The 27,993-nt window shown below is 48.1% G+C and overlaps 1 protein-coding gene across 1 annotated transcript; it reads right to left on the bottom strand.

Annotated features, from left to right (window-relative positions):
• Positions 1-8: 8 nt before the first annotated feature.
• LOC308251748 (adhesion G protein-coupled receptor E2-like) lies at positions 9-27,993 on the bottom strand (the record flags this gene model as incomplete). The annotated part of the gene is made up of 18 exons (XM_080675457.1): positions 9-14; positions 2,276-2,386; positions 2,472-2,640; positions 3,472-3,563; positions 3,822-3,888; positions 13,954-14,189; positions 14,461-14,658; positions 15,731-15,910; positions 16,093-16,313; positions 16,499-16,606; positions 21,783-21,960; positions 22,376-22,453; positions 22,577-22,623; positions 23,940-24,086; positions 25,369-25,515; positions 26,805-26,951; positions 27,539-27,685; positions 27,963-27,993. The coding sequence occupies 18 exons, from the start codon at positions 27,991-27,993 to the stop codon at positions 9-11; spliced, it is 2,310 nt and encodes a 769-aa protein (XP_080531583.1).

The following is a 27,993-nucleotide window of genomic DNA, read 5'->3' on the forward strand; positions in this document are numbered from 1 at the left end:
AAAATTATTCAGAACTGAACACAAGAGAAAGTACATGTAACAGGTTTAACACAGGAGTGGCATGATTTCATTTGTGTTTTGAAAGAATCCCTCTGACTTCTGTATATAGAGGCATTGGAAGGTGACAAGAGTAGGAAGGGGTAGTCAGTCAGAAGGGTATTGCAGTGGTTCAGACATGAAGATGGCAGCCTGGCTATGGAGGGTGTGATGGAGACTGAGCCATCTGGGCACATGAAGGTCATATTGAGAAGATAAGAACAATAGGGCTGTCTAATGGATAGGTTTTAGTGGGAAATAAGATAACTGTGGAGTAACATTAAGGTTTCAAACTTGTGCAATGGAATGGATGTAGTGCCATTCAGAGAGAGAAAGACACCATGGAAAAGGATGGGATTAGGGTGAAGAAGGTGAGTCATAAATTGGAAGGCTGAGTTTAAGGTGTCTGGGTAATATCAAAGATGTCAAATAACTGGAAATACTCCTGTAGTTCTCAGAGCTAGAGAAACGTATGTGGCCATCATTTGCATCTATATGGTGACTGACTCTAAGGAATGAATTCCATTGCCTAGGAAGAAAGAATTTAAATTGGTTGAAGCTATAAAAGAACCAAAGAGAGAAAAGCTAGAGATAATGGAGAAAGACATGGAGGAGGGGCATGTGAGTAGATTCTAGACAGGATAAGGATGGAGTGTTTCATGAGAAAGAGTGATAAATAGTGTAAGAAGTTTCTGGAAAGATTTTAGGGGCACGGAGATCATTGTAAAGCTAAGAGATATTTGCTTTGGTGGAATGATGGAGGAAAAGAAATCGAAATACATGAATTGAGGGAATGAATTTAAGGCAAGGAAAGGGAGACAGAGAAAAGTCAACTCTTGGCTGGTAGCTAGAAGGAAATGGTAGGCCAAGTGGTACATGTTTGTAAGATAGAAAAAAATCAAACATGTTGCTACAGCATTGGGAAGAATGCTTTTGAGAAGGTGAGGGAAGAATGAAGGGGATAAGGGTGGGAGAAAGACAAGGGGGGGTGGGGAGAGAATGTGTGAACAATAGTGTAAGAATAATTGATAAGGCAAGAATGTTGGGATTCAAGGTGAAGGTGAAAGTTGTCTTCAGAGAGAAGGGAAATGGTGTGAATGATATGGCAATGTGGAGAAGGTGCATGCTAATGTATGCGTGGTTGAGAGGGTGCAGTTCACAGAGTCATTGCAATGACTTGGATTTTCTCTGTGGAATATGTGGCAAGAATATTTGCTGAGAAAGGGTGAGGGGATAGAAGATTCAACAGTGAAACCAGTGCTTGTGGAATATGGGTGAACAGGTGAAAGATATAGAGGACTTTCTGGGAGTATAGTAGTCTCCTTTTTAAAAATTTTATTTTAAAATATGTTTTATTATTTGAGAGAAAGTGAGGAAGTTAGAGGGTTAGAGAGCTAGAAACATTTATCGGTTGCCTCCTGCATACTCCCTTCTGCAGATCAACCCTGCAACTCAGGAGTGTGCCCTGACCAGGAATTGAACCAGGGACCTCTTGGTTCATGGGTCAGTGCTCAACCACTGAGTCACAGTAGGCGGGCATAGCAGGCTCTTTTAAATGGGAAAGAATTCTCAAGGGGTTTAATGGAAGATGGCAGAAGAGGTGAGAAACTGTAAGTAAGAGAACTTTCTATGTCTAAAAAAAAACTGTAAAAAGAACTTGGTAAATCCAAACCACTGGTGGTTCTTAGTAATCATTGCTGTGAATTATCCCACTCAATTACGGCTTTTCCTTCCTGGTTTTACAGTGGATGGAGGTGTGCTGAACATGTCAGGCAGCCTCCTTAAGTCTAAAATGCTAGCTAACATTTATTTCCATTTATTTCTTAAATATGTACCTTATTTTCCCCCATTTTTGCCTTTTTGTTGTGTGGTTCTGAGTGACTACGAGATAGAAGTGGATGGAAGGGTAAGATAATGTGGCACCGAGTGGAATGTGAATCCCTGCTTCAGATAATTGATTCTTGCTTATTTAGCTAACCATGCATGGCACAGGGAAGGTGTTCAATAAGAGCGCTAATGTGTAAAAGTCAAGATGAACACAGTCCTAAGGAGTAAGAGCAAAATATACAGTATATTTTCTAAGTGAGACCACCATTGCTAATGGTTAAGGAATCAAAGAGTAAATTCAGTGGGAGCCATCTAAGGGGATCACCAGCTGTATACCTAGGTTGTCCAGTGTGTTGGGCATGAGGTACTCTATCAGTTAGTGAAGTGCTCTGGGAGCAATGCATGACCTTACCACACTGTGTTTAGGGGCATCTGACAGGAGTCCGCTGGAGAGGGTGTATTGCTCAGACTCCACTTTGATTTTCCTGACTCTTTTCAACCATTTCCTGTATTGCTCCCGGACCTGCAGAGGCAAAGCATGCTCTGAGTCAGCTCACTGAGAGCGTTAAGAATGAAAAGAGTCCTGGGTGGGAGGTGGACAGTGGTACCTGCTGGCTGAGGAGACAGTACACCAGGAAGATGAAGACGCCCTGCAGGCTGTTGATGATGGTGAAGAGATAGGCCATGGCATGAGCAGCTGAACCCACCTGCAGGATTCCCAGACACCACGTGCAGCCCAAGAGGAAGAGCTGAGCTATCGCTTTAAATGTCAGCATCCTGAGTAGGAGGAGAAGAGAGGCCCATGGTGCACCCAGAGCAACAGAATCAAGGCCATTCTCATCTCCACCCAGTGAATGCTCCTACCTTCCCTTATTGGTAATCAGTTCACAGACAGAGTTGTGTTCAGCTTTGACCTTGACTGTCAATGATTCTCCACAATAGAAATGATAGTTGGGTCCAGGATGGCATTTTGATTGAATTGAATAGGGTTGTGACACTTCATAATGTAAGTTTCAAAAAAAAAATTCTATAATGCTCCCTGGTGATGCCTAATTTTATTCAACCAACATTACCAAGTGTGTTCTGTGCATCAGGCTGTGTGCTGGGGCCTGGGCATTAAAAGTAACAGAGGCAAGATTTCTATTTTCATAAAGGTCACATGCAATTCCAATGACTAACACAATGGAATAATGACATGCAGAATGTAGAAAGGACACTGGAGAGGGGTGAGAAGGAGCCTGACTGAGAGTGGGTATGGAAGTGTAGAGGGGTTGTGGGAGGAGTCACAGATTTTTCTAAGTGCACACAGGTTCTCTGTACTTTTGTTGTAAGACTGCTGGCAAAAGTCCAAAGAATGTTTATCAACCAATATCAATTCTTCCTGTTGCTGAGGGAGTTACAAGCTGAGATTAGAGACAGAACATTGTGGATGGAAAGTCAGCAGCCCACCACTGAATCCAAGCTGGCTGCCATTGGAGGACAGCTGCATCTCTTTACTCTGGGTTCCCTCAGAAGACCCCGAGAAGGGACGTCAGGGGTGCTGAGGCACATGGATTTGCTCTTGGGACCACACATGTCTGTGGGTTGTCACCCTTTTCTCCATTTTACCTTGTATTCTTGAGGGTGGACACATCACTGTTGAGCGAAGAGAGTTTGCTTTTCAAAATCCAGAGGGTCATCAGAAAGAAAGCTAGATTGACCTTCAGGAAAACACACAAGGTTTTGTGAATAAAATCAGAGTTTGTTATCTCTAGTCTAGCCTGTCCAACAGCAATTCCACATTTAAGTAGTTTTCATATTTAGTAACAGTGCTAGAGCTTGTAGTTTTAGGAGCAGTCTTAGAAAACCAAAGCAAACCCAAGACAACCCAGGGACATTCTTGCTCATATTATCCTCCCACCTCCATATAATTCTAATGACCCTCAACTGAGTGTTAAGGATGCTCTGTCTTCACTCACAAAGAGGATGGTGCAGACTGGTCCAAGGAAGCCCCATATAAATCCCTTTTCCAGGTGGAGCCAGCAGCTAAGAAAGAGAGAGAATTAAAAATGCATTGGTCCTTAGAAATGTAGAACAAGGAGAAACTAAGATGGCAGCATAGGTAAACACCTAAACTGCTACCTTGCACAACAATATCAAAACTACAACTAAAAGACAAAACGGACACAATCCAGAACCACAAGAAAGCTTGCTGAGTGGAAATTCTACAACTAGAAGAAAAGGGGAAAGCACATTGAGACTCAGAGGAGCTGCAAAAGGCTGAGGTACGGAGACTCGCATGCGGAGAGGACAGGTGGCTGTGTGCATGGGCGGCTGAGTGTGCGGCTGGCTTTCTAAAGCAGGAGGGAGATGGAAGCTCCCGACTGCACTGAACTCCAGTCCCGGGCAAGACGCTGGGAAACCAGACTCATTCGGGGGGGCGGGGGGAATCTAGACTGTCAGGAAAAGAGAAAGCACACTGAGACTTGAGAACTGAGGAAAGCAGAGGTCTGGAGGCATGCGCATGCAGAGAGGACTGACTGCTAAATGCAGTGCGTGGCTGACTTTCTAAAGCGGGAGGGAGACAGAAGCTCCCAACTGTGCTGAACTCCAGTTCTGAGCAAGTTTCTGGGATCCCTGACTCATTCAGGGAGAAACTGGACTGTCTGGCAGCAGGCGAAACTCGAGGGTGGCTTTCTCTCAGAGGTGCTTTCAGTGATTACCAAGAGACACTGAGACCCAGGGGCCTCATAGGGCAGGGTTGATGGGAAACCAAGGCTGTCTGCTCCGCCCTGAAACTCCGCCCCATCTAAGCTGAGCACAGAGGCTTTTGTAACTTTGCAAGTCTTGTCTAATAAGAGTGTCTCCAGCACAGAAGTTCTCCCAGAATAGACACAGCTGATCCTCACAGCCCATTGGCCTGGAGGTCAATTCCTCCCAGTGATACCAACAACAATCAAGGCTTAACTACAACAAAGGCTGAGCACACAGTCCACAAAGGGGTGCACCAAGAGTGTCCACCTCAGGTAACTGGGAAGGCTGAGCCACTGTGCCCTATAGGACACCTACCACACAAAGCCACTCTACCAACTCAGGGAAGCAGTGAAAATGTGGAGACAAAGAAATAGATCACAAATGAAAGAAATGGAGGAAAGCAAATGACTGGATATAGAATTCAAAACCACGGTTATAAGGTTTTTCAAGAATTTCCTAGAAAAGGCCGATAAATTTAGCGAGACACTCGAGGATATGAAAAAGGACCAACTAGAAATTAAACAAACACTGACTGAAATAAAAAATATTATACAGAGACCTAACAACAGACTAGAGGACTGCAAGAATCAAGTCAAAGATTTGAAATACAAAGAAGCAAAAAACACTCAGCCGGAAAAGCCAAAAGAAAAGAATCCAAAAATTTGAAGATAATGTAAGAAGACTCTGGGACAACTTCAAGCGTACCAACATCAGAATTATGGGGGTGCCAGAAGAAGAGAGAGAGCAAGATACTGAAAACCTATTTGAAGAAATAATGACAGAAAACTTCCCCCACCTGGTGAAAGAAATAGACTTACAAGTCCAGGAAGCTCACAGAACCCCAAACAAAAGGAATCCAAAGAGGACCACACCAAGACACATCATAATTAAAATCCCAAGATCAAAAGATAAAGAGAGAATATTAAAAGCAGCAAGAGAAAAACAATTATTACCTACAAGGAAGCACCCCTACGATTGTCAGCTGATTTCTCAACAGAAACTATGCAGGCCAGATGGGAGTGGCAAAAAATATTCAAAGTGATGAATAGCAAGAACCTACAACCAAGATTACTCTACCCTGCAAAGCTATCATTCAGAACTGAAGGTCAGATAAAGAGATTCACAGATAAGAAAAAGCTAAAGGAGTTCATCACCACCAAACCAGTATTATATGAAATGCTGAAAGGTATTCTTTAAGAAGAGGAAGAAGAAGAAAAAGGTAAAGATAAATATTATGAACAACAAATACATGTCTATCAACAAGTGAATCTAAAAATCAAGTGAATAAAAAATCTGATGAACAGAATAATCTGGTGAATATAATAGAATCAGGGGCATAGAAAGGGAGTGGACTGACAATTCTCGGGGGGGAAAGGGTGTGGGGGGGGTGTGGGAAGAGACTGTACAAAAAGAGTACACCTATGGATGAGGACAGTGCGGGGAGGTAAGGGCAGAGGGTGGGATGCTAACCAGGTGGAGGGGAGCTATGGGGGGGAAAAGAGGAACAATTGTAATAATCTGAACAATAAAGATTTATTAAATTAAAAAAATGAAATGTAGAACAATTATGCAAATTCAGTCATTAATTCATTCATCAACAAACACTGAATGTCTCTTCTGTGATGGGCTCTGTGGTTGGCTCTGAAGATACTGTTGTGAAGAAAGTAAGCAGGCCTTCAATCCCACACATCTCACAGACACACAATAAGACACACTGCAACAACAAAACAAAAATGGGAAGCTAACGCTCTATCCACTGAGCCAAACAAGGGCTGAGTTTTTAAAATTATGGCTTTTTTGAGAGGTAGCTCACATACTATAACATTCACTCATTTAAACTATACAGTCAGTGACCTTTAAAGTATTCATAGAGTTGCCCTAGCTTGTTTGGCTCAGTGGATAGGGCATCAGCCTGTGGACTGAAAGGTCCTGGGTTTGATTCTGGTCAAGGGCACATGCCTGGGTTGTGGGCTTGATCCCCAGTATGGGGAATGCAAGAGGCAACCAATCAATGATTCTCTCATCAGTGATGTTTCTGTCTCTCTCTACCTCTCCCTTCCTCCATGAAACCAATAAAAATATATTAAAAAATATTTATAGTTTTGTGCGATCATCACCACAATCTAACTTTAGAACATTTCCAACTCCTCAAAAAGAAACTCATTCCTATTAGCAGTTACTCCTCATTCCTGCTTCCATCCACCCCACTGCCCACCATAGCCCCATGGCATCATTAATCTACTTTCTGTCTCTATGGATTTGCCTATTTTGGACATAAATGGAATCGAACAATACATGGTATTTTATGGGTTCTGTCACCTAGCATGTTTTCAATCTAAGTTCATCCATGTTGCAGCATGTTTTTATGGCTCAATAATCTTTTTAAAAATTATTATTATTATTTTTGTTGTTATTACTCACCCGAGGATATTTTTCCATTGATTTTTTTTAGGGATAGTGGAAGAGAGAGGGAAAGATAGAGAGAAACACATCAATTGGTTGCCTCCTTCACACGCTCCAGACCAGGGCCAGGGAGGAGCCTGTAATCAAGTTATGTGCCCTTGCCTGAATCAACTGAGGACCCTTTGGTCTGCAAGCCGATGCTCTGTTCACTGAGCCAAACTGAATAGGGCTGTCTTTTTATTTTAACCCTTTAACCCTGTGGTCGGCAAACTGCGGCTCGCGAGCCACATGCGACTCTTTGGCCCCTTGAATGTGGCTCTTTCCACAAGATACCACGTGTGGGCGTGCACGTACAGTGCGATTGAAACTTTGTGGCCCATGCGCAGAGGTTGGTTTTCAGCTCTCAAAAGAAATTTCAACCGTTGTACTGTTGATATTTGGCTCTGTTGACTAATGAGTTTGCCGACCACCACTTTAACCTAATTGCAGTGAAGTGACATCTCATTTTGATGTTTTTGATTTTCATTTTCCTAATGACTGACAATGCTGAGCAACTTTTCATATACTCACTGGTCATTTACATATCTTGGAAGAAATGTCTATTCAAATCTGTCCATTTTCTTTTTTTTATTTTTTATTTTATTTATTTAAATCTTAATTTAAAAAAAAAATGATTTCAGAGAGGAATGGAGAGGGAGAGAGAGACAGAAACACCCTGATGAGAGAGAATCATTGGTCGGCTGCCTCCTGCACGTCCCACACTGGGGATTGAGCCTGCAACATGGGCATGTGCCCTGACATGGGAATCGAACCCAGGACCTCCTGGTTCCCAGGTTGATGCTCAACTACTGAGCCACACCAGCTAGGCTATTTAAATCTTTATTGTTGAAAATATTACATAAGTCCTCTTTCTCTTTTGTCCATTTTTAAATAGGGTTCTCTTTTGTTGTTGAGTTGTTCCACTTAATCTTAACAACAGTGCAAAACAGAAGTTCTCTTATGATTACAGGTTTGTAACTGAAGGATAAAGGGCTTAAGTCTATTGCTTAAGGTTTTACTGATAAACAGTGAAAGAACTCACTCTTGATCCACATTAGGGTAAGGAACAGGGGTGGGAAAAAGTAGGCTTACAGTTGTGTGTATGTGAAACAGTTTTTTCTTGTACTATTATTTATTAACTAGAGGCCCAGTGCACGAAATTTGTGCACGGGGCGGGGAGGGGGGGGTTGTCCCTCAGCCCAGCCTACACCCTCTCCAATCTGGGATCCCTCTCACAATCCAGGACTGCTGGCTTCCAACTGCTAGCCTGCTTGCCTGCCTGATTGTCCCTAACTGCTTCTGCCTGCCAGCCTGATCACCCCCTAACCACTCCACTGCCAGCCTGATCGACACCTAACTGCTCCCCTGCCAGCTCGATTGCCCCTAACTGCCCTCCCCTGCCAGCCTGGTCACCCCTAACTGTCCTCCCCTGCTGGCCTGGTCTCCCCTAACTGTCCTCCCCTGCAGGCCTGGTTGCCCCCAACTGCCCTCCCCTGCTAGCCCGGTCACCAAACTCTGACAACTACCCAAAGCCACAGAACAAACTGAAGAAGTCTATCCAAGAGAAACTACCGACGCTTGGTAAGATTGGTGAGGAAGGACTCTGTGGTGTTTCAACTCTGAACTATTTCCACTCCTTCTCTCCCCAGATTATTGGTGAGGCTGCCAACAGCTGATAGCATGGCAGACAACAGGGAGATCTGGCATTTTTTGGAGCTCCTTTGAAAGTATCATCATTATCCCCAGAGCACAGACAGTATTTTTTTCTGACCCTTTAGCTCTCTGGGAACCCTGCATTCTCCAAATTTGGTGTGTATTTTATTCCACTGAAAGCTCATCTCAGTGAGAGACAAAACATCCAGCCCTAAGGTGGTGTCAACAAGAACTTATCTGAGGCCCTGCCTGGGTGGCTCAGTTTGTTGGCATATTGTCCCAATGCACCAGGGTTGCAGGTTCAATCCTGGGTCAGGGCACATACAAGAATCAACCAATAAGTTCATAAATAAATGGAATAACAAATTAATCTCTCTCTTTCTTTCTCCGACCTCCTCATTTAAATTTTTTATTTTTTATTTTTGTTGTTAATCCTCACCTCCAGGATATTTTTCCATTGATTTTTAAAGAGAGTGGAAGGGAGAGGGAGAGGCAGAGTGACAGAAACATCTATGTGAGAGGGATACATCAAATGGTTGCCTCCTGCATGTACCTCCAACCATGACCGGGGAACTTGCAACCAAGGAGCCCTTGGCCAGAATTGAACCTGGGACACTTCAGTCCTCGGGCCGACACTCTATCCTCTGAGCCAAACCGGCCAGGGCTCAACCCCCTCATTTGTATGTCTTCTTGGGAGAAATGTCTATTCAGGTCCTCTGCCCATTTTTTATTTGGATTATTGTTGTTGTTGAGTTCTTTATATATTTTAGATATTAACCCCTTATCAGAAGTATTGTTTACAAATACCTTCTCTCATTCAGTGGGTTGCCTTTGAATATCTATCCAAAATTTTTAAAAACATTTATTCACATGGCTATGTTTATTGTAGCATTATTCATGGTGGACAAGACATGGAAACAACCAAAGTGTCCTTCAATAGATGGTTGGATAAAGAAGATGTACTTATTATATACAATGGAATACTACTCTGCCATAAGGAAACATGAAGTTCTGTCTTTGTGCAACATAGATGGATCTTGAGAATATCATGATAAGCGAAACAATTCAGACAAAAAAAAAAATCAAGAATCCTATGATTTCACTCATTTGTAAGATACAAATCTGAAAACAAGAAATAAACAAACAAGACAAGCAAACAAACAAAAAGTCATAGACACAGACAACAGTATGGTGGTTACCAGAGGGAAAGAGGGGTGGGAGGAGGTAGTAAAGGGTAAAGGGGGAAAATATAGGTTGATGGAAGGAGATTTGGCTTTGGATGGTAAACATACAATGCAACATACATACAGATTATGTATTATAGAACTGTACACTTAAAATGTATGTGATGTTATTAACCAATGTCACCGCAATAAATCTAATTAAAATATTTTAATTTGTACTTGTATGTTTATAGCAGCATTTTTCATAGTAGTAAAAAAATGGAAACCATCAAAATGTTTATCATCTGTTGGATGGATAAAAAATGTAATATCTACACTAATAAAAGAGAAACATGCAAATTGACCATCATTTGCTACACCCACCAGCAAATCAGGAGCAAGTATGCAAATTAACCCAACAAAGATGGCGGTGGCCTTGGAGCTGGAGTGAGCAGGAGGCTTGGGTTGCCCCCGGCGATGGAAGAAGCCAAGCTTCCTGCCTGCCCTGGCCAGCGCTGGCATCTGCTCAAGGCTACAAAGTTTCAATTATAGAAGGTAAATAAATCCCAGATACCTGCTTCCAACCAGCTCTGGCCTCCACTCAAGGAGGCACTGAAAAAAAAAAAAAAAAGAAAAAAAGGAAGGGCTGGGAGCTTGGATCGCCGGGGGGCGTGGCCAGCCTGAAAACAGCCCTCAGCTCCTCACCAGGCTGGCCACACTCTCACGGGGTGAGGGTCTCCACTAGGGGGCTTGACCAGCCTGCAAACAGTCATCAGCCCCTCACCCAGGCTGGCTAGGCACCCCAGTGGAGACCTCCACCCTGAAGGGAGTGTGGCCAGCCTGAAAACAGCCCTCAGCCCCTCACCTAGGCTGGCCAGGCACCCCAGTGGAGACCCCCACCCTGAAGGGGGCGTGGCCAGCCTGAAAAAATCCCTCAGCCCCTCACCTAGGCTGGCCACACCCCCATGGGGTGAGGGTACCCACTAGGGGGCTTGACCAGCCTGCAAACAGCCATCAGCCGCTCACCCAGGCTGGCCAGGCACCCCAGCAGGATCCCCCACCCTGAAGAGGCTGTGGCCAGCTTGAAAACAGCCCTGAGCCCCTCACCCAGGCTGGCCATGCCCCCACAGTGGGGACCCTCACCCCATGGGGGCATGGCTGGCCTGCAAACCACCACAGGCCCCTCGCCCAGGCCACCCCACATCCCAAGGGAACCCCCACCCTGATCCGGGACACCCTTCAGGGCAAACCAGCTGGCCCCCACCTGTGCACTAGGCCTCTATCTATACTAATAAAAGGGTAATATGCTAATTAGACTGGGAGACCTTCTAGGAGACCTTCTGGATGTACTTCTGGACAAAGCCATGGTGGCAGGGCTGAGGTAGAGGCGGTTAGAGCCAAGAGGGGAGGGCAGTTGTGGATGATCAGACCAGGATTGGATGGCAGTTGTGGGGGTAAGCAGATCAGCAGGGGGCCAGTTGGGGGCAAGCAGGCCATCAGTGGGGTTGGGTTGGAGGTGATCAGGACACCGGGGGGGGGGCAGTTTGGAGTGAGCAGGCCAGCATGGGGGCAGTTGGGGGCGAGCAATACAGTGGGAAGGGAAGTTGGGGGAGAGCAGGCCAGCAGGGGGCGCAGTTCGGGGTGAGCAGGTCAGCAGGGTTGGCCGTTGGGGGCGAGAACACTGGCATAGGGGGCAGTTGGGGGTGATCAGGCTGGTGGGGGGCAGTTGGGGGTGATCAGGCTAGCAGGCAGAGTGGTTAGGGGCAATTAGGCAGGCAGGCAGGCAGGTGAGTGGTTAGTAGCCAGTAGTCCTGGATTGTGAGAGGAAAGTCCGACTGCTGGTTTAGGCCTGATCCCTGTAAACTGGCAGTAGGACATCCTTCGAGGGGTCCCAGATTGTAGAGGGTGCAGGCCGGGCTGAGGGCCACCCCCCACCCCCGTGCACAAATTTCGTGCACCGGGCCTCTAGTATCTATATAATGGAATATTATTTACAAAACAACAACACCAGCAACAAAAACAGCGAGGCCTGCAAGCTGCAGAAATGGCCACAATCACAGGTGGGACTCTGTAGCCCACAGGTCATGATACTTTCTACAACATGATGAACCTTGAACACATCATGCTAAGAATCTAGTCACAAAACACAGCACTATGATTTCATTTATGGGAAAATCCAGGGTAGGTAGATCCATAGATTAGAGGTTGTCAGGGGTTGGGGAGGAGGAGTAGCTAGCAGGAATGAGGACTGCATGATACTGCATGATACAAGATTTCTTTCTTTTTGTTGTTGTTGTTAATCTTCACCTGAGGATATTTTTCCATTGATGTTTAGAGAGAGTAGAAGATAGGGGGAAAGACAGAGAGAAAAAGAAACATGGAGATGTGAGAGAGACACATTGATTGGTGGTCTCCTGAAAGCATGCTGACCAACTGGGTCCCAACCGGGGCTGACCAGGGATCAAACCTGCAACTGAGGTACATAGCTTAACTGAAATCGAACCTGAGACCCTTCAGTCCTCAGGCCAATGCTGTCCATTGAACCAAACCAGCTAAGGCAAGGGGTTTCCTTCTGGGAATTAAAAACGTTGTGAAATTTGATTGTGGTGATAGTTGTAAAACTCTGTGATTATTGGAATAACCCTTTACAGGTATGTGAAATATATTTCAAAAAGAAGTGAAAACATTAAACCTGGTAAAAAAGCTGAAAATAAGAGTGTAAGCTCTGGAGAATGTCTCCCTTGGTTTGAATCCCAGCTCTGCTACTTACTAGCTGTGCCCCTTTGTGCATTTATTTAACTTCTTTGTGCCTGGATTGACTTATCTGTAAAATGGGTCAAACTCAGTGTCTAGTTCACAGTATTGGTGTGAAGATGAACTGCCTTAACTAAGATAACAGTGGTTAGAAAAGTGCCTGGCACAGCCTGGCTGGCATGGCTCAGTGGACATCATCCCATGCACTGAGAGGTCGCTGGTTTGATTGCCAGTCAGGACACGTGCCCGGGTTGTGGGCTCCATCCCCAGTAGGGGGCATGCAGGAGGCAGCCCATCGATGTTCCTGTCTCTCTCTTTTCCCTTCCTCTGTCTCTAAAAATCAATAAGAACATATTTTTAAAAAAAGAGATACAAAAGTGCCTAGCACAGTCCAGCCGGTGTGGCTCAGTGGTTGAGCACTGACCTATAAAACAGGAGGTCACGATTTGATTTTCAGTCAGGAGGTCACAGTTCGATTCCTGGTTTGTGGGATAAATTCCCAGTGTGGGGCATGCAGGAGGCAGGCAATAAACGATTGATGTTTCTCTCTCATCATTGGTGTTTCTCTCCCTCTCCCTTTCTCTCTGAAATAAATATTTCTAAAAGTGCCTGTCACAGAGTAAGCACCATGTAAATCTCAACTATGTTATGATCTATAGTGTAGACTATTTAAATCAGCTGTATTTTTCCAAATATAAATTAGGGACAACCTGTACAATTTGGATAAAGAGGAAGGTTAAATTGATTATAATGATGTCCAAAGCACCTTTTTCATTACACCTTTGTTATTTATGTAGAGTTTTAGAGACATTCTTCTTAATTATTATAAGCTAGAGGCCCGGTGCACAACATTTGGGCACTGGGGGGGGGGGTGGTCCCTCAGCCTGGTCTGTGCCCTCTCCTAGTCTGGGACCCCTTGGGGGATGTCTGACTGCCGGTTTAGGGATGCTCCCATAAGCTGGCAGTCAGACATCCCCCAAGGGTCTTTAGTGCTGCTATGAAGGCTGGAGAGGTTCCTGCCACTTTCGCTGCACTCGCCAGCTGTGAGCCTGGCTTCTGGCTGACCCGTGCTCCCTCTGTCAGAGTGCACTGATCACCAGAGGGCAGCTCCTGTGTTGAGCATCTGCCCCCTGGAGGTCAGTGCGCATCATAGCGACCAGTCATTCTGCCGATTGTCGATTTACATATTAGCCTTTTATTATATAGGATAGCCATCAGAAAGATGCCTTAACCATCATCACATATTGTCTCTATTCATATGATCTGTCATAATCAGAATGCTATGTTGGTTCCACAAAGCCATGGTCATGGAGAAGAAGAAAAAGAAACGGGAATTTGCCCTTACCGAGCAGGTGTTCCATAAAGGTGAGGCCTGGATGCTGCAGAAATGGCCACAATCACAGCTGGGACTCCGTAGCCAACAGGGAGCATGAACTTCTTCATGAACCTGCTCACGTTGGAGTAGTTGACCACCGTAAGGTTGCGTGTGGTGAGGAAGAGGTGCAGGCCCTCCAGCAGCATCCAGGTGAAGGAGGCCAGGTAGAGATAGTGTAAGGCACCCGCGATGATGGCGCACAGCACCTGGGGGAGGAGTGCGAGTTACCTGGTGGGATTGTCAGGGTGGAGCATGGATCCAGGACCTCTCCTATACCTTGCCATTTGGGAGAACTCTGCTGTATATGAAGGAATTGTCAAAAGAAGGTGTGATTTCTAGTTGGGTCAGTCAATGTAAAATTGGCTACTTACCTTTCTAACCTTCCCTAAACCCAAACTCATTTTATTAAAGTATCAGATGCAAGTGTACTCCTCATTCCATGGTCAGGGCATGCATCCTTTGGGACAGTGTCAGTACCTTGTTCTCAGTTCTGTCGATGGCCGTGAGGAAGAGCAGGTGGGCCAGGAAGAGGCAGAGCGAGAGCTGCAGGTGGAGTGAGGTGCTGGTGTTCTGGATGGCTTTGCACAGTAGGAAGGTGAGGGCCGCCAGGAGGAGGCACAGCAGAGAGAGGCTCAGCCCCACGTAGGTGATCACAGCCAGGGCGGGATCCTCCTCCTGGGACCCAGCAAAGAGGAGAGAGCTGTCACACTCTCCTAATCTGGGCTAATGACCCTTCTGCCATTTTCAGTTTTGGGCAGGGAACAACACAATCAGGAGTGGAGGAGCCAGGTAAATTGGTGATGTTTATGATACTGTTAGAAATCTAGGGGATTCTGAACTGATTAATTCAGACCCTGTAAACATTGAGGGATAAGAGAGTCCTCATTCAGGACCGAGCCCTGGAAATCATAGGGTTGATTTTCCTTCATGACTAAGCTTATAGGTTATCATGTGACAGTCACAGAGGCACACGGTTCCATGTTGAGCATCATCCTCCATCCCCATGAAGTGATACTGTGTGACAGAGTCTGTATCCAGAGACTCGATGTCCAGGGATCAACTCACCACTTTGGATTTACTCACCTCATCCCTGCAACACCTGTTCTTTACAGATTTAGATCCTTGGATGATGGTGGTAGCTTAAAATTAATATTTCCAGTCTAATTTTTTATTATTTATTTTAAAAATGTATTTGTATTGATTTCAGAGAGGAAAGGAGAGGGAGAGAGAGAGATAGAAACATCAATGATGAGAGAGAATCATTGATCACTGCCTCCTGCATACCCTCTACAACGGATTGAGCCTATAACCCGGGCTTGTGCCCTTGACAGGAATTAAACCCAGGACCATTCAGTCTGCATGCTGATGCTTTATCCACTGAGCCAAACTGGCTAGAGCTCCTGACTATTTTTTAAAGATTAAAATGTTTCCTGCCTGATTTTTCAAATCATCTTAAATCCATAAGGAGAATTTAAAAAATTAATTTTAGTGTATGTAGGTGAGAGAGAGAAAGAGGGACGGAGAGAGAGAAAAACAGAAATGTGAATATGATAAAGGAAATGGAGGACAGCAATCCTCAGATGAGATGCTTGTGTATGACCCTGACTGGACCACCCAGCTGCACCATGTTTATTTGTTGACCCACATAAATTGCAGAATAATAAATTATTTTTTTTAGGTGCAACATGCATGGGAATTTATTACAACAGAATAGACATTGAACAAAGTCCCTTCTCAAGGCTCTCACCTGCACATCATAGTGGGCCATGAGGACAGCAAAGCTGCTGAGGTGGGTGCATTGGCAGGTGGTGCTGTTGTCTCCAGTGCTCACCATCCAGCAGCCTTTGGTGGACCAATGACCACTTCCATTCTGGCCAGGTTCCCAGAAGACACAGAACACCTTCTGCCTTGGCCCTGGGGTCACTGACTGTAGGAACAGGGCAAGTTGTGAGCTGGTGGTTCTGGTGCTCATAAATGCTGACCCAAATCCTGCTTGTGATGGGCTTTCCTGGGGAGAAGATCCACCCATGGGAGAGCCCCTGAACCCCAAGACTGTGTCCAGGACTCAGGCCTCTTGCACATCCACAGCCCCATTTCACCAGCACTCACATGCTTGAAGAGAAAGGTGACTGGGGAGCTGAGGTTTTGAGTGTCCTTATTGCTCACAAAGGCAGATGTGACATCTGAAAGCAGGACTGGGGAGACTTCCTGCAACAGGCCCTTGTGTGTCTCATGCAGAACTGACTGCTCCTCAGTTTCCAGGACCAGTGGGGCCTCAACCAGCAACTTGCCCATCCCTGGAGAGGAGACAAGGCCCACCACAGAAGGGCCTACAGACAAGGACAAGGTTGACATCTTGGGGTGACCCAAAGGCCCTTCCTTCTGGGATGCATTCTCTCCTTTGACCCACCACAGCCCATACTTCCCTTAATATTTAATTCTCTGTTTGTCATATCCTTGGGTGTCTTGTTCCACTGTGAAGCCTCATTGACCTTCTCTCCATATCCGTCATTACCTGAGCCACCTGAGTGCTGCACCACATCCCAGTTCACCAGCATCTTTGCCTGATTAATTCTCAGGGTGACATTCCTGTCTCCTTTCTCCTTCACCTCCAGGGACAGTTCTATGAATTGTGGGAGTTACATAAGGGGGTTAGATTAGTAACTGTGCCAGCAGTTGTAGCTATAATACCATTTTTATGTACAGATATCTTTTATATATATTATTAGAGGCCCATGGCATGAAGAGATTCGTGCAATAGACCTTTCTTCCCTTGGCTTCCAGCACCATTTTTCCTCCGGAACCCGGGACCCAAGCCTTCGCTCCAGCCAGAGTCTGCCACCTTTGCAGCAGACTCCAGCCAGAGTCTACCGTCTTCGCTGCAGACTCCGGCCAGAGTCTGCCATCTTCGTCTTGCTGCAGACTCCGGATTCTGCAGTCTTTGTCTTTTCTGTAGCTGGAATGCCTCTCCTATAGATCCCTTCGGCCTCCACCCTCCCTCTCATAGCAGGCATCCTGCCCTGCCTGGCCACTTTGTGCCTGGAGCAGCTGGGAGGCTGCCATCCTTGTCCTTCTAATTTGCATATTCCCTCCTGATTGGCTGTTGGGCATAGTGGAGGTACGGTCAATTTACATGTTTGTCTATTATTAGGTAAGATGTTACACTATATACCAAATGTTATTTGTAATATTATTATAGTTATACCAAATAATGCCATATATAGGTTATAATAATACACATATTTTGTATCCTATATAATAAAAGAATAATATACAAATTAACCATCACTCCACTTCACCCTCAAGCCATGCCCACAAGCCACGCCCACCAGCCAATCAGGAGCAAATATGCAAATAAACCCAACTAAGATGGCTATGGCCACAGAGAGCAGGAGGGAGGCTTGGGTTTCCCCGGCAATGGAGGAAGCCAAGCTTTCCGCCTGCCCTTGCCGGCCTAGGCCTCCACTCAAGGTTACAAAGTTTCAATGATAGAAGATAGATAAACCCAAACAGAAATGGCGGCAGCCACAGAGCTGGAAAGAGCAGGAGGCTAGGGCTGCCCCTGGTGATGGAGGAAGCCAAGCTTTCCACACACCCTGGCCAGCCCAGACCTCTGCTTAAGGCAACAAAGTTTCAATTATAGAAGATACATAAATCCCCCCCAAAAAACGGCTGCCGCCACGAGCAAGCAGAAGGCTTGGCTCCGCTCAAGGCTACAAAGTTTCAATTGTAGAAGATAAATAAACCCCAGATACCAGGTCCTCTGCTTGGGTCGCCAGGGGCCATGGCCGGCCTGAAAACCACCACAGGCCCCTCACCCAGGCCACCTCATGCCCCAAGGGACCCCCACCCTGATCCGGGACACCCTTCAGGGCAAACCAGCTGGCCCCCACCCGTGCACCAGGCCTTTATCCTATCTAATAAAAGAGTAATATGCAGATTGACCATCTCTCCAACACACAAGATGGCTACCCCTATGTGGTCAACGATCCTGCCCCATGTGGACACAGATGGCCACCACAAGATGGCCAGCAAGGGAGGGCAGTTGGGAGGGACCAGGCCTGTAAGGGAGGGCAGTTGGGGGCGATCAAGCATGCAGGGGAGGGCAGTTAGGGGTGACCAGGCCTGCAGGGGAGGGCAGTTAGCGGGTGACCAGGCCTGCAGGGGAGGGTAGTTAGGGGTGACCAGGTCTGCAGGGGAGGGCAGTTAGGGGCAAACAGGCTGGCAGGGGAGCAGTTAGGCATTAATCAGGCTTGCAGGGGAGTGGTTAGGGGGTGATCAGGCTGGCAGGCAGAAGTGGTTAGGGGCAATCAGGAAGGCAGACAGGCGAGCAATTGGGAGCCAGCAGTCCTGGATAGTGAGAGGGATGTCTGACTGCCTGGGCCTAAACGGGCAGTCGGACATCCCTCGAGGGGTCCCAGATTGGAGAGGGTGCAGGCTGGGCTGAGGGACACCCCCTCCCCCGTGCACAAATTTTGTGCACCGGGCCTCTAGTACATAATAATGATATACATACCGATCTGAATTTTCAAAAGATTATCAGAGAAACTACAAATTATATAACCTGAATGAAATAAACAAATTCCTGGGAAACCAGGGTAAATACCTAAACTGCTGCCTCGCACAACAATTTCAAAACTACAACTAAAAGACAAAACTGATATCATCCAGAACCACAGGAAGGCTGACTGAGTGGAAATTCTGCAACTAGAAGGAAAGAGAAAAGCACACTGAGATTCACAGGAGTGCAGAAGGCAGAGTACGGAGCAGCATGCATGGAGAGGGCTGGCAGCTAAGTACGTGGCTGGCTTTCTCAATCAGGAGGGAGACAAAAGCTCCCGACTGCTCTGAACTCCAGTTCCGGGTGAGACTCTGGGGACCCAGACTCATTCGGGGAGAAATTGGACTGTCTGGCAGCGGGCGAAACTCGAGGGCAGCTTTCTCTCAGAGGTGCTTGCAGTGATTACCGCGGGACACTGAGACAGGGGGCCTCTTAGGGCAGGGCTGACAGGAAGCCATTGCTGTTTGCTCCGCCCTGAGACTCCGCCCCATCCAAGCTGTGTGCAGAGGCTTTTGTATATGAAAGGCCTAGTCCTTTGAACTCTAAACTTACCTAACAAACTGCAGCTGAGTCAGAGAGACCCAGAACATCCAAAAGAAAGCCCAAGACCCCATTGCTTCACAGCTGGGCCTCATCTGGGCACCTCCAAAACCCAAACAAAGAAGAGGAATCTGCAAATCTCTCTGTAGCTCCTACCGGGTGGCCTCAGGCAGAGGCTAAATTAGCACCTCCTTGGAGATCCAAGAGCCAGTGTACCCAGGGGTCAGAGTGGGACCATCCAGATTACAACTCCTCAGATTCATAAGGGACACACTCAGGGGGCAGACTCAGTGAGCACCAAAGCCCCACTGAAGAAAGTCTTGTCTCATAAGGTTGTCTCCAGCACAGAAGTTCTCCCAGTGTAGACACAGCTCATCCTCACAGCCAATTGGCCTGGAGGTCAATTCCTCCCAGTGATACCGACAACAATCAAGGCTTAACTACAACTAGGTTTTCAGTGTCTTGCTCTCTCTCTTCTTCTGGCACCCCCACGATTCGGATGTTGGTACGCTTGAAGTTGTCCCAGAGGCTCCTTACACTATCTTCATATTTTTGGATTCTTTTTTCCTTTTGCTTTTCCGGTTGGGTGTTTTTTCATTCCTTGTATTTCAAATCTTTGACTTGATTCTTGTGATCCTCTAGTCTGCTGTTGGATCTCTGTATATAAATTTTTATTTCAGCCAGTGTATGCTTAATTTCTAGTTGGTCCTTTTTCATATCCTCGAGGGTCTCACTAAATTTATCGGCCTTTTCAAGAAAATTCTTGAGAAACGTTATAACCGTGTTTTTGAACTCTATATCCAGTCGTTTGCTTTCCTCTGTTTCTTTCATTTGTGACCTGTTTCTTTGTCTCCGCATTTTGGCTTCTTCCCTGAGTTGATAGAGTGGCTTTGTGTGCTAGGTGTCCTATAGGGCCCAGTGGCTCAGCCTCCCCAGTTACCTGAGGTGGACACTCTTGGTGCACCCCTTTGTGGGCTGTGTGCACAGCCTTGTTGTAGTTAAGCCTTGATTGTTGTTGGTATCACTGGGAGGAATTGACCTCCAGGCCAATTGGCTGTGAGGATGAGCTGTGTCTATGCTGGGAGAACTTCTGTGCTGGAGACACCCTTATGAGACAAGATTTGCAAAAGCCTCTGTGCTCATCTTGGATGGGGCGGAGTCTCAGGGTGGAGCAGACAGCAATGGCTTCCCGTCAGCCCTGCCCTAAGAGGCCCCTGGGTCTCATTCTCCCCCGGTAATAGCTACAAGCACCTCTAAGAGAAAGCCGCCCTCAAGTTTCGCCCGCTGCCAGACAGTCCAGTTTCTCCCCGAATGAATCTGGGTCCCCAGAGTCTCACCCAGAACTGGAGTTCAGAGCAGTCGGGAGCTTTTGTCTCCCTCCCAATTGATAAAGCCAGCCGTGTACTCAGTTGCCAGACCTCTTCATGTGCGCGGCTCCATACCTCTGCCTTCCTCAGCTCTTGTGAGTCTTAGTGTGCTTTTCTCTTTCCTTCTAGTTGAAGAATTTCCACTCAGCCAGCCTTCCTGTGGTTCTGGATGATGTCCGTTTTGTCTTTTAGTTGTAGTTTTGAAATTGTTGTGCGAGGCAGCAGTTTAGGTGTTTACCTATGCTGCCATCTTGGTTCCATATCCACATTAGGTTCTTATAGGTTGGTTTCTATGCCAGTCAGTGTAAAAAGCTCTGCCATCTAGGCAGCCCTTGGCTCTTTGCACTTCACCCAGATTTGGTCCTGACTGGTCAGTTTCATGCCAGTCAGTGTCAAAATTTCCACCTCCTAGGAAGCCATTGGCTCCTCATAGTTCACCCAGATTTGGTTGTGATTGGTCAGTTTCTATGCCAGTAAGCATCTTCGGGACTATCTCTGGGCCTGATCAAAGCGGTGGGGCTGATCAGCAGCCCCAGGAGGCCCGGAAAGAAACAGAGGCACAGCTGCTGGCAAAGCCCAAAGAGAAAGAGAGAGGAAATGGCTGATCAACAGCTGTAATGGAGGCTGTGGATCAGACCTCCTGCCTCTCTCTCTGGGCCTCTCTCCAGGCCTGATCCGTAGCCCCCTCAGCAGTCAGTGCTGGGTTGCAGTCAGTTCTGTTGTCGGTTGAGCCTTCGGTCATTGTGGATGTTATGGATCCTGGCTCTTTATATATATATAAAGATAGATGTGAGCAAGGAGTGGAGGGAAGGCCTGATGCTCCGTCTTTGTCCTGAGTTGTGCATGAATGTTCCTCGGGGCAAATCACGTGCCACAATTCCAAGCTCTGCCTCAATACCAAGGCAGCTACGCCTCAACACCAAATCAACACCACCTGTGTAGAAGGTTCGGAGTTCAGATCCCACACTCCCAAAGACCCAGAGCTCAAGCCACCTGATCACATATTCATGGGCAGCCACATAAACATGCTGAGGCTTGGGCTGTGGGCTGTGGGACCGCTGTGCCCTGAGTGGCACTCATGTCTTTATTAGAACAGAATCTGAAGCTCAGCCCTTCCTGGCCCAGGTGCCTTCTCCTCACTGCCTGTACTGGGCACACACTATATATATATATATATATATATATATATATATATATATATATATATATAAACATATATATATATATATGTTTATGAGAGTAACAGGGAGGTACAAGCTCTAGTGCGTTGGGAAGAGGAATGAGGTGACGAGCAGGCAGAGCAGAGCCTGGGGGCAGGCGGGGTTACTTGCCTGTTCCCACAGCTGTCCTGAAGGTCAGTGGCCCATTGGGCAAGGCCTTGCTCAGCTCTCTTAGAACGTACTCCCGGCCAGTGAGCAGGATAGTGGCCACCCAGTGCTGCTCTGAAAGAGGCAGGGTAAGCAGGTCCCCCGGGGTCTCCAGCAGATTATCCATCTCCTGTATGATGTCCTGGGGGATGGGGACACAGAACCAGTGGATCTTGCATCAGAAAAGCTTCAGGAAGACCCTGCCCACTCAGCTTCTGAGAACAGACCCTAGAGCCTGTCTATTTGGGGACAAAAGTGGTACCAGATGGGATTTCCTGGGTCTTTGCTAGTGCAATCCGCCACTCAGAGGTCAACCCCTGGTCATGTCTACCAAGGACAATGCAAGCCCAGTGGCCAGGACAAGAGGAAAGGTGTTAGTAGGTGTATGTGGCTCTAACAGTGAGTAAAAATACTTGGTCTGCTCTTCCCCCGCACCCTGGGACAGTGGGGTCTCACAGCAGGGTGCCGTTGTGTTGGGGTCGGTCTCCTTCCAGATCAAGGCTTCTTCAGGTCTCTATGGGATGCCTCCACCTGCCTCCCCTGGGTCCTGTCCTTACCTGGATGGTGTTCTGGGCCGAGGCAGACTTGAAGTCTCTGAGCAGATCCTGGACTCTTTTAAAGAAGCGGGAGAGACTCTGGGGAAAGAGGAGATGAGACCTTAGAGGGCCTCATGCATGGGTGGGGGAGTGTGGGAAAATGGGTGGACAGTGGACTGAGTGGAGGGACCTTGCCTTCTGGTCCCGGCTTGACTCACTCACCTGGCTCTTGATTCCAGGGGGCGGAGTCCAGGTAAGGAAGGAGATTTCTGCAGGGGACATAACAGCAGTTCATTGGGTATGAGAGTTGTGTGTGTGTGTGTGTGTGTGTGTGTGTGTGTGTGTGTGTGTGTTTGTGTGTGTGTGTGTGTGTGTGAGAGAGAGAGAGAGAGAGAGAGAGAGGGGGAGAGGGAGTTGGAGGCAGGGTCTAGGGTCAGGCCGAACTTTCACAGTGAGTAGTCCTTTGTTTATTCAGGAATCTGGGCCCCTCACCTCTCTGTGCCCCACCCCCTTCCTGTGTTCAGTCCTCCTCCCCCCACCCCTTGGCTGGAGGTGATGACACCTGCTGACTGCACATCCCTGAGTGGCGGACTCAGGGGTTATGGGACGTGTGCAGAGGCCTGACACACAGCAGGTGAGCCCCACACAGAGGTACAGGTTGTGAGCTATTAGATACCTTTGTCCCAGTTAGTAATTAGCTGCTGCCCGGGGTCCCCCAGGAGCCTTCCCCTTGGTACCCCAGCTCCTTCCACAGGACCCCAGATCTTTTCCCTTTAGTCTCAAAGACTAAATGGCACCCCCCAGCATTAATTGTGCTGTGTTCATGTGGCTGCCCATGAATATGTGATCAGGTGGCTTGAGCTCTGGGTCTTTGGGAGTGTGGGATCTGAACTCCAAAACTTCTACACAGGTGGTGTTGAGGCAGAGCGTGAAGTTTGGTGTTGAGGCATAGCTGCCTTGGTGTTGAGGCAGAGCTTGGAATTGTAGCATGTGATTTGTCCCGAGGAACATTCATGCACAACTCAGGACAAAGACGGAGCATCAGGCCTTCCCTCCACTCCTAGCTCACATGCTACCTGCCCCATTCTCACCGAGGGACCCTATTACGCCCCAATTACCAGCCACTTAGCATGACAAAATACAAAGCTGTGGTGATATTTTACATTGTAAAAGTACCATAAGCTCTCAGCACCACTGCAAGGTGGAGAGGACAGGACTCTGTGAGAGAGTGCAAGTGCCATCCCAAAGCTGTGCCCCCATCGGTAGGGCTGGATGGACTGGGGGAAGACCTGTGATGGACTTCTAACTAGGGAGGATGCCACACTGATAGATCCCAGGTGCTGAGGCTGTGGGTTTTGGGCTGAGGCACCACTGTGCCGGGAGCTGCATTCCTGCTCTTATTAAACAGAATCCGAAGCTCAGCCCTGCCCGGCCCAGGTCCCCTCTCCTCACTGCCTGCACTGGGCACACACTGTTGCTGGAAGTGCTGCCCCTTCTCTGCCAAAGCGACTTATGGCAGCTTCCTTTCAGATGGCTCAGCCAAGTAAAGAAGATGTGGTTCATTTATGGGATCTGAACTACAAACCTTCACAGACGGTGTTATTTGAGCCATTGGGGGACCCAGGAATAGGCTTCCAGCCAGGGCGGCAGCGGCACTCATAGCTGCCCTCGGTGTTGTGGCATTGGGTGGATTTGTGGCAGGAGTGTTGCCCTGAAGTACATTCATCCACATCTGAGGACAAACCAGAGAGAGTGACAGGCCATCGCTGCATTCCCTGTATGGAAAGCTACTGCCAGTTCTCTCAAATTACACTCAGGACACCCCACTAAACAGTGCCTGAAAGCCACCTAGCCCGACATATACAAATTTGTGCTGACATTTTTCACTGTAAAATCACATTAAACTCAGATCGCCCCTGTTAGATGGACGAGGCAGGACTGTGTGTGCACGTGTCATCTGCAAGATGTGTTGCCCACTGTGGGCAGGATGGACTGGGGGAGGACCTGTGATGGACTTCTAACCTGTGATGGCTGCCACACTGATAGCTCCCATGAACTGAGGCTGTGGGCTGTGGGCTGTGGCACTGCTCAGCCCAGAGCTTCACTCTTGCCCTTATTAGAACAGAATCTGAGCTCAGCCCTGCCTGGCCCAGGTCCCATCTCCTCACTGCCTGCACTGGGCACACACCATTGCTGAAAGTTCTGCCCCTTCTCTGCCAAAGCGCCTTATGGCAGCTTCCTTTAAGATGGCTCAGCCTAGTAAAGAAGATGTGGTTCATTTATGGGATCTGAACTCCGAACCTTCACAGATGGTGTTGTTTGTGCCATTGGGGGACCCAGGAATCGGCTTCTAGCCAAACCTGCAGTGGCACTCATAGCTGCCCTCGGTGTTGTGGCATTGGGTGGATTTGTGGCAGGAGTGTTACCCAAAGTACATTCATTCACATCTGAGGAAAAACCAGAGAGAGTGTCAGGCCATCGCTGCATTCTCTGCACGCAGAACTCCTGCCAGTTTTCCCAAATTACACTCTGGACACCCCCAAAAAACATGCCTAAGAGCCACCTAGCCTGACATATACAAATTTGTGGTGACATTTTCCACCGAAAAAGCACATTAAGTTCAGATTGCCCCTGCTAGATGGACGAGGCAGGACTCTGTGTGCACGTGTCATCTGCAAGATGTGTTGCCCACTGTGGGCAGGATGGACTCGGGGAGGTCCTGTGATGGACTTCCAACCAGGGAGGCTGCCACACTTACAGCTCCAACGTTCTGAGTCTGTGGCTGTGGGCTGTGGCACTGCTGCCCGCAGAGCTTCACTCCTGTTCTTATTAGAACAGAATCCAAGCTCAGCCCTGCCCAGCCCAGGTGCCCTCTCCTCACTGCCTGCACTGGGCACACACCATTGCTGACAGTGCTGCCCCTTCTCTGCAAAAGCTCCTTATGGCTGCTTCCTTTAAGATGGCTAGGCTACGTAAAGAAGATGTGGTTCATTTATGGGTTCTGAACTCCAAACCTTCACAGATGGTGTTGTGTGGGCCATTGGGCGACCCTGGAATTGCCTTCCAGCCAGACCTGCAGCGGCACTCATAGCTGCCCTCGGTGTTGTGGCATTGGGTGGATTGGTGGCAGGAGTATTGCCCCGAGGTACATTCATCCACATCTGAGGACAAACCACAGAGAGTGTCAGGCCCTTTCTCCACTCCCCGCTCATAAAACCACCCCCTTCTCTCAAAGTACACTGAGGACACCCCCCACTACACCTTGCTTAAAACCGCCAGGTCCAACAGTATACAACATTGTTGTGATATTTTCCATTGTAGAAGCACCATAAACTCAGAGCGCCCCTGCAAGGTGGACAGGGCAGACTGTGTGTGTGTGTGTGTGTGTGTGTGTGTGTGTGTGTGTGTGTGTGCCAGTGACCTCCCAAAGCTGTGCCCCTACCTGTGGGCAGGATGAACTGGGGGAGGACCTGTGATGGACTTCTAACCAGGGAGGCTGCCACTCTGAGAGCTCCCATGTGCTGAGGCTGTGAGCTGTGGTATCGCTATGCCCAGAGCTGCACTCATGCCCTTATTAGAACAGATACCGAAGCTCAGCCCTGGATGGCCCAGGTGCCCTCTCCTCACTGCCCGCATTGGGCACACACCATTGCTGAAAGTGATACTCCTTCTCTGCCAAAGCTCCTTATGGCAGCTGCCTTTAAGTTGGCTCAGCCTAGTAAATTAGATGTGGTTCATTTATGGGATCTGAACTCCGAACCTTCACAGACGGTGTTGTGTGCGCCACTGGGGAACCCAGGAATCGGCTTCCAGCCAGGGCGGCAGCGGCACTCATAGGTCCCGTCGGTGTTGTGGCATTGGGCGGATTGGTGGCAGGAGTGTTGCCCCGAGGTACATTCATTCACATCTGAGGACAAACCAGAGAGAGTGACAGGCCCTCCCTGCATTCCCTGCATGCAAAGCTCCTGCCAGTTCTCCCAAATTACACTCAGGACAACCCACTAAACCATGCCTGAAAGCCACCTAGCCCGACATATACAAATTTGTGCTGACATTTTCCACCGTAAAATCACATTAAGCTCAGATTGCCCCTGCTAGGTGGACGAGACAGGATGTGTTGCCCCCTGTGGGGCAGGATCGACTGGGGGAGGACCTCTGATGGACTTCTAACCTGTGATGGCTGCCACACTGATAGCTCTCATGAACTGAGGCTGTGGGCTGTGGGCTGTGGCACTGCTGAGCCTAGAGCTTCACTCCTGCCCTTATTAGAACAGAATCTGAGCTCAGCCCTGCCTGGCCCAGGTGCCCTCTCCTCACTGCCTGCCCTGGGCACACACCATTGCTGACAGTGCTGCCCCTTCTCTGCCAAAGCTCCTTATGGCAGCTTCCTTTAAGATGGCTCAGCCAAGTAAAGAAGATGTGGTTCATTTATGGGCTCTGAACTCCGAACCTTCACAGATGGTGTTGTTCGTGCCATTGTGGGACCCGGGAACCGGCTTCCAGCCAGACCTGCAGCGGCACTCATAGCTGCCCTCGGTGTTGTGGCATTGGGCGGATTGGTGGCAGGAGTGTTGCCCGGAGGTACATTCATCCACATCTGAGGACAAACCACAGAGAGTGTCAGGCCCTCCCTCCACTCCCTGCACATAAAGCCTCCTTCCCCTTCTGAAAAAGTACACCGATGACCCCCCGACTCCAGCCTGCTTGAAACCACCAGGTCCAACAGTATACAACATTGTTGTGATATTTTCCATTGTAGAAGCACCATAAACTCAGAGTGCCCCTGCCAAGTGCACAGTGCAGAACTGTGTGTGTGTGTGTGTGTGTGTGTGTGTGCCAGTGACATCCCAAAGTTGTGGCCCCATCTGTAGAGCAGGATGAACTGGGGGAGGACCTGTGATGGACTTCTAACCAGGGAGGCTGCCACTCTGAGAGCTCCCACGTGCTGAGGCTGTGGGCTGTGGCATCGCTGTGCGCAGAGCTGTACTCATCCCCTTATTAGAACAGATTCCGAAGTTCAGCCCTGGATGGCCGAGGTCCCCTCTCCTCACTGCCTGCACTGGGCACACACCATTGCTGAAAGTGCTGCCCCTTCTCTGCCAAGGCTCCTTATGGCAGCTTCCTTTAAGATGGCTCAGCCTAGTAAAGAAGATGTGGTGCATTTATGGGATCTGAACTCCGAACCTTCATAGATGGTGTTGTTTGTGCTATTGGGGGACCCAGGAATCGACTTCCAGCCAGGGATGTAGCGGCACTCATAGCTGCCCTCGGTGTTGTGGCATTGGGTGGATTTGTGGCAGGAGTGTTGCCCCGAAGTACATTCATTCACATCTGAGGACAAACCAGAGAGAGTGTCAGGCTCTCCCTGCATTCTCTGCAAGCAAAGCTCCTGCCAGTTCTTTCAAATTACACTCTGGACACCTCATTAAACCATGCCTAAAAGCTACCTAGCCCGACATACAAATTTGTGTTGACATTTTCCACCGTAAAAGCACATTAAGCTCAGATCGCCCCTGCTGGATGGACGAGGCAGGACTGTGTGCCAAAGTGTCATCTGAAAGATGTGGGGCAGGATGGACTGGGGGAGGACCTGTGATGGACTTCTAACCTGTGATGGCTGTCACACTGATGGCTCCCAT

The sequence above is a fragment of the Plecotus auritus genome (assembly GCF_963455305.1).
Source record: "Plecotus auritus genome assembly, chromosome: 6".
Classification (NCBI taxonomy): Eukaryota; Metazoa; Chordata; class Mammalia; order Chiroptera; family Vespertilionidae; genus Plecotus; species Plecotus auritus.